At 57.7% G+C, this 12,891-nt stretch overlaps 1 protein-coding gene across 4 annotated transcripts in view; it reads left to right on the forward strand.

The window, feature by feature from the left end:
• Nucleotides 1–12,891, forward strand: part of TBC1D2B (TBC1 domain family member 2B) — a 65,886-nt gene that overhangs the window by 15,046 nt on the left and 37,949 nt on the right. For 3 of the 4 annotated variants that reach the window (XM_045448540.1, XM_045448543.1, XM_045448541.1), the window contains exons 2-3: nucleotides 526–679; nucleotides 8,812–8,971. In XM_045448540.1, coding sequence (XP_045304496.1) covers nucleotides 526–679; nucleotides 8,812–8,971 — 314 coding nt within the window. Of the gene's footprint in view, nucleotides 1–80; nucleotides 203–525; nucleotides 680–8,811; nucleotides 8,972–12,891 lie in introns of those variants that run through there. The other variant, XM_045448542.1, reaches the window with a different exon arrangement.

Consider the following 12,891-nt stretch of genomic DNA (forward strand, 5'->3'; position numbering starts at 1 on the left):
TGCAGGGGCTGGGAGAGAGGCTTGTGACGGGTTCGGTTGCCCTGTGCCCTTTCTGGCACTTGCTGTCCTTGGTGTTAAAAGTTTTAGCCATTGGACGTGCCGCCCGGACGTGCAGAGGTATTTGTGTGCTCTCCAGGTGCCAACAGCTGGAACCACTGTCGTTTGATGTGACGCGGCCAGGATGCAGCCACACGTGCACGAGGTGCGAGTTCTTGAGACAGGACGTGTGTGTGTGTGTGCAGCGTGAAAGGGCGGCGAGACCATGCCGTCCTCCAGGCTTCCGTGGAGGGTGTTGTGTCATCTTGGGATGTGGGAAGATTCTCATCAGGGCTGGATTCCTGGTGTTCGTGCTGTTTACTGGCCGGGTGAGCAAAGCCGCTCACCCTGGCGGGGAGATGTCCTTGGCCTGTTCTTCCTGACGCTCCCCTCGAGGGGCAGGGTGTGCGTCTGTCCTCGCGGGACGTGGTTTGTCCCGGCCCTCGGTCCCGTCGTTGGCCTTGACTCGCTCTCTCCTTCCTCTCGTAGGCTCCTAACCGCCAGCTCATGGCCTACTGGCTGCAGGAGCTCCAGCAGAAGAGGTGGGAGTACTGCAACGGCCTGGACGCCGCCACGTGGGACAGCAGGGCCTCCCCGGCCCCGGGGGACTTCTCGCAGGGTCTGGTAGCCAGAGACAACTCAGGTAAGTCAGAGGCGGGGGGCCGGTGGCACTTCCTTGGGCGTGGCCGTGTGACCGGGCAGGGCAGGACAGCGTAGAAGCCCGGAACAAAAGTAACGGCGATGACCCCTCCGATGGCACTCCTGGCGCCTGCGTGCTTCCTCGCGCAGAATCCCGTTCCACCCGATAACGACCTCGGGGCTCAGCGAGGTCCGTGCCCAGCACCCTGAGCGGATTGGCGATGGGGGTCTGCGGGCCGTGACCCCCGTCCTCACTGCAGGGCCAGACCCCGTGTCTGCCCCGCTGACGTGCTCGTGGCCCGAGGTCACCCATGTTTGTGTGCACTTGGTTCTCGACGTGCTTGGCCCGTGACACCGTCACGTCCCTGAGGGAGAGTGACCGTTAGATGCGATTCCGTATTCTAGGTCTGTGGCATCTCCACGACTCTGGGCGATTCGAAGTGTGGAGGTCACGTGGCTTTACGTTCAAATATCAGACTTACGGCTGCAGGGTCTTCTCGGGCCTGGTGGTGTGGAGGCCCTCACGGAACACAGCAGGTGGCCGTCACTCGCGGACCATCCCTGCAGAGAGCGTGGGCGGGCCGTGTTCGTGGCTCCTGTCTCCCCGCGGCGCGGAGGGCCGCCGGGAAGAAGCGGGCCGCCGAGGCCGTTGCGCCCGCGTGTCTTGACGATCAGAGACGCCGATGCCGGAGCCCGGCCAGCGAGGGCCGCTTCTCACGCCTACGGAGACGTGTGGCCGGTGCTTCATGACGCCCGCGGGCCTGCTCGGTCCCCCGCCAGCCGCAGCCGGTCCCGGCATCCGCGCAGCCCTCGTTTCGGACACGGGTGCTGGGACTCCTCCGAGTCTTCCCCCTGCAAACCCGATGTCCCGCCTGCCACATGTTCTCCGACCAGTGTCTTCTGCAGCTCGGCTCCGGTCAGTGAGGCACGGCTGAACGTCGGCCACGCCTGTCCGGTGCGTGCTTCTCACGGACGCCGACACCGAAGGGACGTCCCTGCGTCTAGTGCCCAGTTCTGTGTCGGCTGGGGTGTTGGGAGCCGCCGTTCTAGGACTTTTGACGAGAAGAGGCTCCGTAGCTCGGCCTGGATGCCACGTGAGCATTGGAAACGCTGCAGGGAAGCGGGCGGACTAGTGCCGTGAGTGCCTTGTGCCCCTGTTTCTTTGTTCAAGTTTATTATAATCTGTGCACCTAACACAGAGCTTGAACTCACAACCCCCAGATCAAGAGTCACAGGCCCCGCTGACCGAGCCAGCTAGGCACCGCCTGGTTTTGTGTCCCGAGGACGCAGTGGGTCTGACAGACCCAGGGCGCCAGACCAGAGGGAGTAGGTCTGTAACGTAAATCCTTCCTTTCTTGGAGCCACGTCTGTGGCCAGGGAGTCGAGGAAGCATCTGAAGCCCACAGCTGGTTCTCTATTTGGTTTGGAGCCAAGCGGGGCCTCTGACGTTTGCTTGCTTGTTCAGCAAGGTGGGCACGCAGGGTGGGCCTGGTCCTCCTCTCGTGACGTTCTGGTCACGCCGTGTGAAGATAAAGTCAGGGAAGCGTGGGACGGGAGGTGTGGGTAGCAGGGGTGCATGGGACGGAGCCCACAGCGGGTCCCCTCCGCGGAAGCGGAGTCTAGGCCGGGGCCTGAGGATGACCTGGGGTGGGGGAGGAGTCCAGCGAGGCCCCCAGCAGCTGCCTTTGAGGAGCCAGCGGGGGCCGAGCGGGGCGTGGGGGCAGCACGAGAGCTCCTCTCCCTGTGGGTTTGGCACTCGGGGCTGCATCCTCAGGGCAGTTCCGTGTGTAGACGTGACTCTCACCGCAGACCTGGATTTTGGCATCTAAGGAAAGATAATGGAACTTTGGACCGCTGGGCGGTTGTGAGACTCTTGTTGTATGGAAAGTCAAGAAGAGGCTGTATTTTAGCCTTTTTATCATCAGAGAGAGGGCTTGGTCAGAGTATGAAGTGCACGAGGGCGGGGAAGGCGGGTGTGCGAGGGCGGGATGGCAGGCGTGGGCAGGGCGCCCTGTGATGCCGCTGGAGCCACGGTTGTTTGGGACTCTGATCTGCACGAGGAATGACGCTGTCCCTCTCTGCCTCATCACCCGCCGTCCGGGGTATTTCCAGGTGTCCAGCGCCACCCGGCCCCGAGCTGCTGGGGGCGGCGTCACGGGCGTGGACACCTCCCCGTGGCAAGCAGTGGTGCGTCTCGGGAGGCCGCTCCGTCGGGTGGGAGAAGCCCCGGAGCCCGGGTTCGTGTTGCGCCTCCTGCCGCGAGGTGTTTTCCTGGAGCTGCAGTTCATCTGCACATCACCTTTGGCGCTTTTGTACAAGAATCAATCAGCAGCCAAGACCACGCGGCTCATGAGCCGATAGTACTGCTACCTGGGCCTTCCGGAAGTTTGCTGACCTTGCTCTGGGGCCCTGGGCGTGTGTATCCTTCGGAGCCTTGGTCTCCTCGTCTGGGGGACGGAGAGTGTGGTGCCGTCTCCTCTGGCAGCCTGTGCTCTGGGCAGTGCCGCATACCTGCCATTTAGGGACCATGGAGCCACGGTCTGTGTTTCCGAGGAGTCTGTGGCCCGGCGAGGCCAGGCCAGTTCAGAGGCACGGGGCTGGCCTCAGGAAGCGGAAGGCGCGGCCATTTCGGGTGCCGGGTTCCGAGGCCAAGTGGGGGCAGGAGTTTCCACAGCCCCCCCCCCCCCCCCCCCGCCCCGAGAAAGCTGGACGGACGGTCAGGGGCCAGACCTGCGGTGGCTTGACAAGCAAGAGCACGGTGAGCCATGGGTCAGACGTGCCGAGTGAGGAAGGGACCTGTCGGCCGGATGGGGGGCTGGGATCGGCCCGGAAACCACAGCGGTCATGGTGAGGGCTGTGGCAGAGCAGGTGGAAAGAGGCGGGCGGCGGGGAGAGTGTGGGGGAGGGGAGGCCCCCTTGCAGCTCTGTTACGCGGGTCCGATGGCAGGCTGCCTGGGGTGCAGATCGCGTCCAGCTGCGGTCGACAGGAAACCTCACCAACAGGGACGTGTTTGCCTCGCGGTGGGCTGCTTCCCGGCACCGCCGCCCGGCGTTCGCTGTCCTTACTGCATCCGCTTTCCTGCTCGGGGGCAGGGTGGGGGGGGGGGCGCCCCCGTGTCAGGAGGGAGCCCTCCGCCCGAGCCTCGGACGCTGCCACGTGGCCTCCCCTGGCCGGAAGCGAGGTGGGGAAGCAGGTGTTGGAGCTGAGCACGTGGCCCGATCAGAACCGGCGTCGGTAAGGAAGGGAAGGCCGCGGTGAGCTCGGAGAGGCGGCGCGCACCGTCCCGCGATCGCCGAGATTTGTTTTCTGGGGCTCTCGTCTTCCGGGCGAGAGTCTGTTCTCGTGCCCGGGGTCTGCAGCTTCAGGTCAGTCTGGCTGCGGGACGGGGGGGACAGCCTGGCTGCATCCGTCTCCTCTCCTGCCTCCACCCCGGGGCCTGGCCTCTGGAAGCGCGCCGTGCCTCGGGCACGGCTCCGCGCGTCTCTGTGCTCGCGTGACCGAGACCTAGTTTCAGCACGAAGGAATGCTTTGCGGAGACCTTCCTGGCCGTGGGGCGTGAGGCGGCCGGACCCACAGGAGGCCCCACGAACAGCTGAGAGCTCGCGGTGAGCGGCGCATCCGGCTCGTTCTCGCTTCTTTCCCGCGTAAACCGATCGGCAGACGAGCAGGGATGCCAGACTGTGTGCGGCCCGGGTGCCCGTCTGCGGACGGGGGCGTGTCTTGCGGAAAATGGCAGAACAGGCGGGACCACACGCTTCCCCCTCGGAGGGGGCTCGTGGGGCGGGCAGCCGTCAGCGGCTCGGAGGAGCCCCGCAGCCTGTGCCACGGGCCCGGGCGCACGCCGATGCGCCCCCGGCCCTGTGGAGCCACCCCAGGTCCACGTGCTCGCTTAAGCGGTCCGCCCCGCGAGGTGACCCCAGCACCTGTGCTTCTCGATCCCGTCCGCAGGATGCCACGAGTCACGGTACTCCACGCCGTGTCTGAGAGGCAGCCTGTCCCTGCGGGGAAAGCCCTCAGGACTGAGGGCTGACGGCGCTTCCGCGTCTGTGAACAGGATGCTCCCTGCGACTTCTGCTCTAAAGGGGATTTCTCAAGTCAGATCAGGAAAGGGAGTGCGTGCCGGAGGTTGGATTCCAGGTGTGCCTGGGAGGAGCCTCCTTGGGGCTGCGGGCAGATGGGGTGCAGGTGGGCTGGGGAGGGTGGGGGGAGGTGAGCTGGGGGGGTGTTACTGTGGGGGGTGGGAGGTGGGTGTTGGGGAGGGTGGGGGGAGGTGAGCTGGGGGGTGTTATTGTGGGGGGTGGGTGTTGGTGGGAAGGGGGGAGGTGAGCTGGGGGGGTGTTACTGTGGGGGGTGGGAGGTGGGTGTTGGGGAGGGTGGGGGGAGGTGAGCTGGGGGGTGTTATTGTGGGGGGTGGGTGTTGGTGGGAAGGGGGGAGGTGAGCTGGGGGGGTGTTACTGTGGGGGGTGGGAGGTGGGTGTTGGGGAGGGTGGGTGAGGTGAGCTGGGGGGTGTTATTGTGGGGGGTGGGTGTTGGTGGGAAGGGGGGAGGTGAGCTGGGGGGGTGTTGGGGAGGGTGGGGGAGGTGAGCTGGGAGGTGTTACTGTGGAGGGTGGGAGGTGAGTGTTGGGAAGCGGGGGAGGTGAGCTGGAGGGGTGTTGGGGGGAGAGATAAGCTGGTGGGGTGTTGGGGAGGGTGGGGGCGGTGAGCTGGGGGGGTGTTGGCGAGGGTGGGGTCTGAGCGTCTTGCAGGAGAGGGGAGGTGGTGCAGACCAGAGAGAGGAGCCATCAGCCGGGTGTGGGGCCTCCCCCGTGACTCAGGGGTCTCTCAGAGGGAGGTGGCAGGACACGCAGGTCAGAGGGCAGGCGCGTTCTTCATCCACCTGTCATTCGCTTGTCGGTCATCTGGTTCCCAGTCGTTACTGGGCCCGTCTTCTCTACCGTTCACGAGACTTCTGTCTGCCGTGGGAGCAGCCAGCCCAGACGTGTGGACCGGCTCCCCCGGGGGCCCTGAGAGCCCCTCCTCATTGGTGCCTGGGTGGACACTCTGCTCTCAGGTCTTTCTGTGGCTTCCGACCGCCGCTGCACCGTCCGGAAGACTCGCTCGATGGCGCAGGAAGAAGCTTTTCCTGCCAAGACCCCGCTGTCCCGCTCCCACAGAGATGTCTCTCCTGCAGTGTCTTCTCCGTCACCTGTGGGAATGGCCTTTTCCCATCGCTTTGCCCACTTTCATGGACGGGGCAGCAGGCCAGGAGTGGGAGAGGAGGGCGGCTGCTGTCAGGACACGTCCGAGTGGCCCATGGGCCCAGGGCTCCAGGTCCGGGAAGCCGGGGCCACCACGAAGGCGCATGGACGTGTCTGAAAGGAACAGATAATGTCTGAACGCGCCGACCGTCCCTCCCGAGCGAAGCCGCAGGATCCTGCACAAGCTGGTGGGTCTGCTCACTGCCATTCAGGACTTCAAGGAGATGCTGCTGTGACCTAGTTTGTGTCCTCGAGGCGGTTCCTGAATGCTGATGTGAGGACTCGTGTGGACGAAAAGCCAGCCGCTCGCTCTGAATTAAGTAAATCTCTCACTGTCTTCTAAACGTTGAAAACAAGGCAAACCGACAAGAATAGCCAAAACTGGGAAATTGCTTCTTTTTCACGTTCGGTAATGACTTGCAGCGTCGGTCTGTTCTGCCAGTGCCCTCTCCGGCCCCCGGCCCCCGGCCCTTTGCTCCAGCCGGGCCCCGGGGCCCAGAGCTCCTCGGGAAGGTTTCCAGCGCGGGCCCGGGGTGCTCCGCGCCCACAGGGGCTGTTCTCCTCGCTCCCCCAGCCTGCACAGGAAGGAGGGGCGGCCAGCTCGTCGTGGACATGGGTGCAGCGTGCTGTGTTCACCCCCTGGCCCGGCCTGTGGTGCCCTCCCCGAGCGTGTGTGGAAGCCCCCCCATCAGGGGAGCCCAGGCTTCCGCGTCCCCCGCTCTGGAGGAACAGAGGTGCCTTCTCACAGCTGTGGTCGCTGCACCTGCTGTGTCCGTCTTCCAGGGCACAGGCTCCTTCTCTCCGGCCCTGGCTCTGGGCTCAGTGTCTTAATAGACGAGGCAGGTACAGGGGACTGGGCCCGATTAATAGTATTTGAACTTGTTTGTTCACTGGAACTCTTTCCAGGTGGAATCTTAGGGGGACTCCTGTCGATAAAGGGTGAAGAGGAAGGCGGCGGTTGGAGCCTAGGATGAGATCCTTCAGGAATGCGTCTTTGGGGACCGTAGGGCCCTGGAGGCCAGCGGCTCAGTGCCTCCTGCTTGATGTCTTGTTATTCTGTGTCTCTTTCTGAGAGGGGTTCCCGTGGGGGGCAGGTGCTTGGTCTTGTCTGAGGTACCCTGAGCACGTGGCATTTGCCATGGGGCAGTAATTTGGAACCAAGAGGTGGGAATCCGTGGTCACTGGCAACTTCTGGCTGCCTTCCCGGAGTCTCGTAAGCCGTTGCCAGCCCACGTGTTTTCTGTCTCCCGACACCCCTCCCGCTTTGCCAGCTCAGAACCCTGCTCGAGCTGCGTGCTGACCCTTGGGGCCGGAGCCACGTTCCCTGGAAGGGCACACAACCATCCTTCTTTGTGCCACACTCGGAGCTGTTCTCAGGCTGCCGAGGTCAGTCAGTGAGCCGTCTGCACAGCGAGAGCCCCGCGTTCCCTGCACGCGTGCTCAGTGAGCTCCGCAGACACCCGGCCCGAGCCTCTCCGGTCCTGCACTCCTCTGACCAGAAGCAGCCTTTTCCTCGACGTCCATGTTCAGCAGGCCGTTCTGAGTTTGCTTTCACGGAGAAGAACGGTTGATGATGGCAGTGTGCAGGCGCTTCAGGGAAGGGCAGCGTAGAGCCAACCGTATCTGGCTCGCTTCTGTTTGCAAACATGCCCCGATGCCCTGTTCTCAGAAAGAAGGGTGCCGTGTGGGAGAGTACAGAGTATTTGTAGTCGGGTACGTTTTTGTCAGATCTTTAGAATAAGTTTTTATTGGGGCACCTCGGTGGCTCAGTCGTTTAAGCATCTGACTCTTGACCTTGGCTCAGGTCATGATCTCACGGTTTGTGAGTTCGAGCCCCATGTAGGGCTCTGCACTGGCAGTGGGGAGCCTGCTTGGGATTCTCTCTCTTTCTTTCTCAAAAGTAAATATATGTTTAAAAGAAGGTTCTTCAAAAAAATAAGTTTTTATTGGAATTTTTACACAAAGAGAGAATACTATAATATCATCCCCGTGTTTACTGGGTAATCCCCACAATTAATATTTCCTGGACCTGTGCTGGTTCATGGACAGCCCTGCCCACTTTGTGTTATTTGAAGCAAATGTTATTATTTCTTTTTTTTTTTAATGTTTTTATTTATTTTTGAGACAGACACAGAGCACGAGCAGGGGAGGGGCAGAGAGAGAGAGACACACACACACAGAATCCGAAGCAGGCTCCAAGCTCTCAGCACAGAGCCTGATGTGGGGCTCGAACTCACGAACTGTGAGATCGTGACCTGAGCCGAAGTCGGTCGCTTAACCGACTGAGCCACCCAGGCGCCCCTAAATGTTATTATTTCTTAAATAACCAAATATAGTTATTTTAAAGCAAATCCCAGACATCGTACTGTTTCAACCTTTAGTACTTCAGAAGCTTCCATTTTAAAGCTATTCTGAAATCTGGTCATGATTTAGCATCAGTGCTTCTGTGACTTTAGTGAGCCACTCCCCTGGGAGGTGCACACCTGTTGTCTCAGGGTCACGATTGCAGATATGAGCAAATGTGTGCAGGATGCTCCTATTGCCCTGTTTTCTCGGGGAGAGAGTGGTAGTGTAAGCTGCTCTGTACTTTGCTTTTTCACCCTACCGGCCTGTCCCATGGGTTGTTCCTTATCACTGCGGTGAGCGCCCTGGGCCACGGCTCTGTGCCAGCTTGCTGATCTGCAGGACCACGGAGGGGACCCTGGCTCTCCTGTCCCGGGCACGTGGTGCCTTGAGGCATGTCACAGCCTCTCTGTGACAAACGCGGAAGTACTCTAGGTGACCGCAGCTGCACAAGCCTCACCCTGTCGTGCAGGTGACGTTACGAGTACCCTGTAGCGTGCCGCGTCCCTCGTGGGAGCTCTGAGGAACTGACGTTTGTTTGCCTGTCTTTCAGATGTAATTTACCCGCACCCAGATGCCTCTGCAGAAAAAGCCAGAAATGTCCTCGCTGTGGAAACCGCCCCCGGAGAGCTGGAGCAAGCAGCTCACCAGCCAGCCGCAGGGCACCCCAATTCCAGTAATTTCTCTTTCAAACAGTGGGGCACTGAGCTCAAGTGAGTCTTTGGAAAGCAACGTATGAAACTGAACGTGGGTTATTTCTGATGACGTGTTATAATTTTATATATGAAATTGCAAAGCTGCCTTACATTTACGAGGGTCTTTTGTCAAGGTCCTTTCGGGTACTTGGTTATTTTTCTAGCTTGTAGAAAACGCCTGTCATGTGGCTCATACTGTGCCAAATGTTTTCACACCTGTGGTGTGTTTTAATTCGCTTGACTCTGTGAGGTCAGATGGTCGAGTTCTGCAGAAACAGGCCGGCTCGGGAAGAGTCCTTGTCTGGGGTCTCCAGGCCCCCAGGCTGCCCATCCAACAGTTTTCCTGGGGAGCCAGCCCCCTCCCCGGGCCCCCAGGGTTGCCCCAGGGCGCCGGCTTGAGTGAGGGAGAGGGGAGAGGAGGTGGGCTCGTGTGTGTTTGTGTTTTTAAGAAATGCTTTGTTGAGATACAACTCCTGGACCGTGCAACTCACCCATTTAAAATGTACAGCGCAGTGGTTTTTAGTACATCCTCACGGTTGGACAGCCGTCACCGTGGTCAGTTACGGGGCAGTTCCGTCACCCCGAAAAGAAAGCCGCTAGCAACCTCTTCCCATTTCCCCGCGGCCCTGTGTCCACTAATTCACTTTTTGTGGCTGTGGGTTTGCCTGCCCTGGACGTTTCGTGTAAATGGCCTCCCGCGTGGGAGACTTGGTGCCTGCCTGGCTCCTTCCACCGAGCAGACGTTTTCCGGTCCGTCTGTGTTCTGGCAGCTGTTAGCACTTCGTTTCTCTTTATTGTGGAAAGCGCTCCGTTGTTCGGAGAGACCACGTTCTGTGTGTCCGCTCTTCTGGTGACGCACACGTGGGCTGTTTCTCTTTGTGGTTGCCGTGAGCAGTGCTGCAGGGGCACCGGGTCCACGGGGGACGTGTGGTTGTCCCTGTTGGGTACGTACCCGGAGCGGAACTGCCGGGTCGTCTGGGAACTCTGGGTTTGTGTGAGGACCTGCGGCGTGGTCCCCACATCCTCACCGGGGCCCGTTACCCTCCTTGTGGTTCTCGCCGTCGTTGGTGGTGGAGTACGGGCTCGTGGTTGTGACGTGCGTTTCCCTGGTGACTAACGACATCAGGAAGCTTCATGTGCCTATGGGCCCCTTGGGGATCTTCGGAAAGACCTCTGCTCAGATCCTTTGTCCGCTTTCAACTGCGTTGTCTTTTTTTTTTAATTTTTATTTAAATTTTTAGTTTTTAGGTATTTTATTTATTTTTGAGAGAGAGCACAAACCGGGGAGGGCAGAGAGAGGGAGACAGAGGATCCAAAACTTGGATGAACTGGGGCTTGAACTAACAAACCACCAGATCATGATCTGAGCTGGTCAGACACTCAACCCGGCCACCCAGGCGCCCTGTCTTTTTTTTTGTAATACTTAATTTTTTAAGGGAGGCTTTAGGGTGATGGTAAACTTGAGAGGAAGCTAGAGATCTTTATACATCCCTTTCCCCACACATGTGTATCCCCATCCCCGTTATCACCAGAGAGGAACATCTTTTACCAAGGATGAGCCTGTGTTAATTGTAATGACCCAGAGTCCACGGCTTACGGTAGGGTCGCTCTTGGTGGTGTGGGTTCTGTGTGTCTGGACACACGTATAATGACACACGTCCAGCAGAGTATTATACAGAGTATTTTCTCTGGCCGAAAATTTCTCTGTGCTCTTGCTTTGTCTGGAATGTCAATTTTGTTGGAATCATAGAGGGTTGGCCTTTTCAGATTGGCTTCTTGCACCGAGTAATACGCATTTAAGTTTCCTCCGTGTCTTTTGAGCCTGATGGCTCCTTTGTTTTTAGTGCTGAGTCATATTCCGTTGTCTAGATGGAGACGGTTTATTAATCCACTCACCTGCTGAAGGACATCTTCGTTGCTCCCAAGTTTCGGCGATTATGAACAAAGCTGCCTTGGACATCGCGTGCAGGTTTTCGTGTGGACGTGAGTTTTCAGCTCCTTTGGGTAAACGGCACGGAGCGTGATTGCCGGATTGCGTGTAAGAGTGTGTGCGCTTTTGTCAGAAACTGCCGACTGTCTTCCCAAGGGGCCGCCCCATGTTCCCGCCGGCGGAGAAGGGGGGTTCCTGTCGCTGCACGTCCCCGTCAGCGTCTGGTGTTGTCGTGGTTCCAGATTTTGGCCATTCTTCCAGATGCGAGGTGGCGGCTCCCTCATGTTTTCGTTTGCGTTTCCCTGGTGACCTGTGACGTGGAACATCGCTCTGTATGCTTACGTGGCGTCGTATGTCTTCCGCGGTGGGGCGTCTGTTAAGGTGTTTGGCCCACTTGTAATGGATTGTCCATTTTCTTATCGTTGAGTTTTAAGAGTTCTTTGTGTGTTTTGCATAACAGTCCTTTGTCAGATGTGTCTCGTGCAAACGTTTTCTCCCGGTCTGTGGCTCGTCTTCTAATTTCCTGACCGTGTGTTTCACAGAGCAGACGGTTTTAATTTTAATGAAGTCCAGTGAAACGTTACTTCTTTCACGAGTTGTGTCTTTGGTGGTGTATCTAAAAAGGCATCACCACACCCAAGGTCATCGGGGTTTTCTCTTCCGTGATCTTCCGGGAGTTTTCTAGTTTTGCATTTTACATTTTGGTCTCTGGCCCATTTTGAGTGGATTTTTGCGAAGGGCGTAAGGCCCGCATCTAAATTCGTTAATCTGCACGTGGACGGCCAGCTGTTCCGGCACCATTTGTTGGAGAGACTGTCTTGGCTCCTTTGTGCCACCTTGGCTGCTCTGTCAAAGATTGATGGGTTGTGTTCATGGGGGGTTATTTCTGAGCTCTTCACTCTGTTCCATCCACGTATGTGTCTGTTCTTACTGTTGGTGTCACACCGTTTTGACGGCTGCAGCTTTACACTGTACTGAGTCTCCAAGTCGGGTAGTATTGGTCCTCCGGCTTTGGTTTTCTTCAGTATCGTGAAGAATTTGAGTCTTTTGCCTCTTCATTTAAACTTGAGAATCAGTTTGTCGATAGCCACAGAATAACTGGCTGGGATTTTGGTTGGGGTTTCATTGCGTCTATAGCTCGATTTTGGAAGAACTGACCTCTGGACAATACTGAGTCTTCCTGCCCACGAACATGGACTATCTCCATAATTTTGTTCTTCTTTGATTTCATTAGCCTGTTTTATAGTTTCCTCACAGATACTCTCTACGTTTTTAGATTTATATCTAAGTGTTTCATTTTCTTGGGTGCCAGTGTAAATGGTAATGTGTTTTTAATTTCAAATTCCACTTGGTCATTGTCGGTATACAGGAAAACAGTTGATTTTTGTATATTAGTCTTATATCCTGTAACCTTGCTGTAATCACTTATTAATTTCAGGAGGTTTTTATTATTCTTTCAGAGTTTTAAAAATTAATTATTTTAATGTTTATTCATTTTTTGAGAGACAGAGAGTGTGAGTGGGGGAAGGGCAGAGAGAGAGGGAGACACAGAATCCAAAGCAGGCTCCGGGCTCTGAGCTGTCGGCACAGGGCCCGACGCGGGGCTCAAACCCACGAACAGTGAGATCATGACCTGAGCCAAAGTCAGATGCTCGACCAGCTGAGCCCCCCAGGTGCCCCTGGCTCCTTTCATTTCTGACCCAGGGTATCAAAGTCTCAGACTACAGTAGTTTGTTCTTCTATTTTTCCTGTGGTTTTACCGACACTGCTGATCGGGTATATGCGTTAAGAACTGTTGTCTTCTTGGAGACTTGACCTCTTCTCATTATGAAATGCCTTCTTTATCCCTCACGACTTCCTTTCTTTTGAAGTTGACTCTGTCTGAAAATCATACAACTGCTTCTGCTTTCTTTTGATTAGCGTTAGCACAGTGTGTTTTTCTCCATTTACCTTTTTTTAAACATGCTTCTTTTTGAGAGAGAGACAGCGTATGAACGGGGGAGGGGCA

This window comes from Leopardus geoffroyi, chromosome B3 (assembly GCF_018350155.1).
Source record: "Leopardus geoffroyi isolate Oge1 chromosome B3, O.geoffroyi_Oge1_pat1.0, whole genome shotgun sequence".
Classification (NCBI taxonomy): Eukaryota; Metazoa; Chordata; class Mammalia; order Carnivora; family Felidae; genus Leopardus; species Leopardus geoffroyi.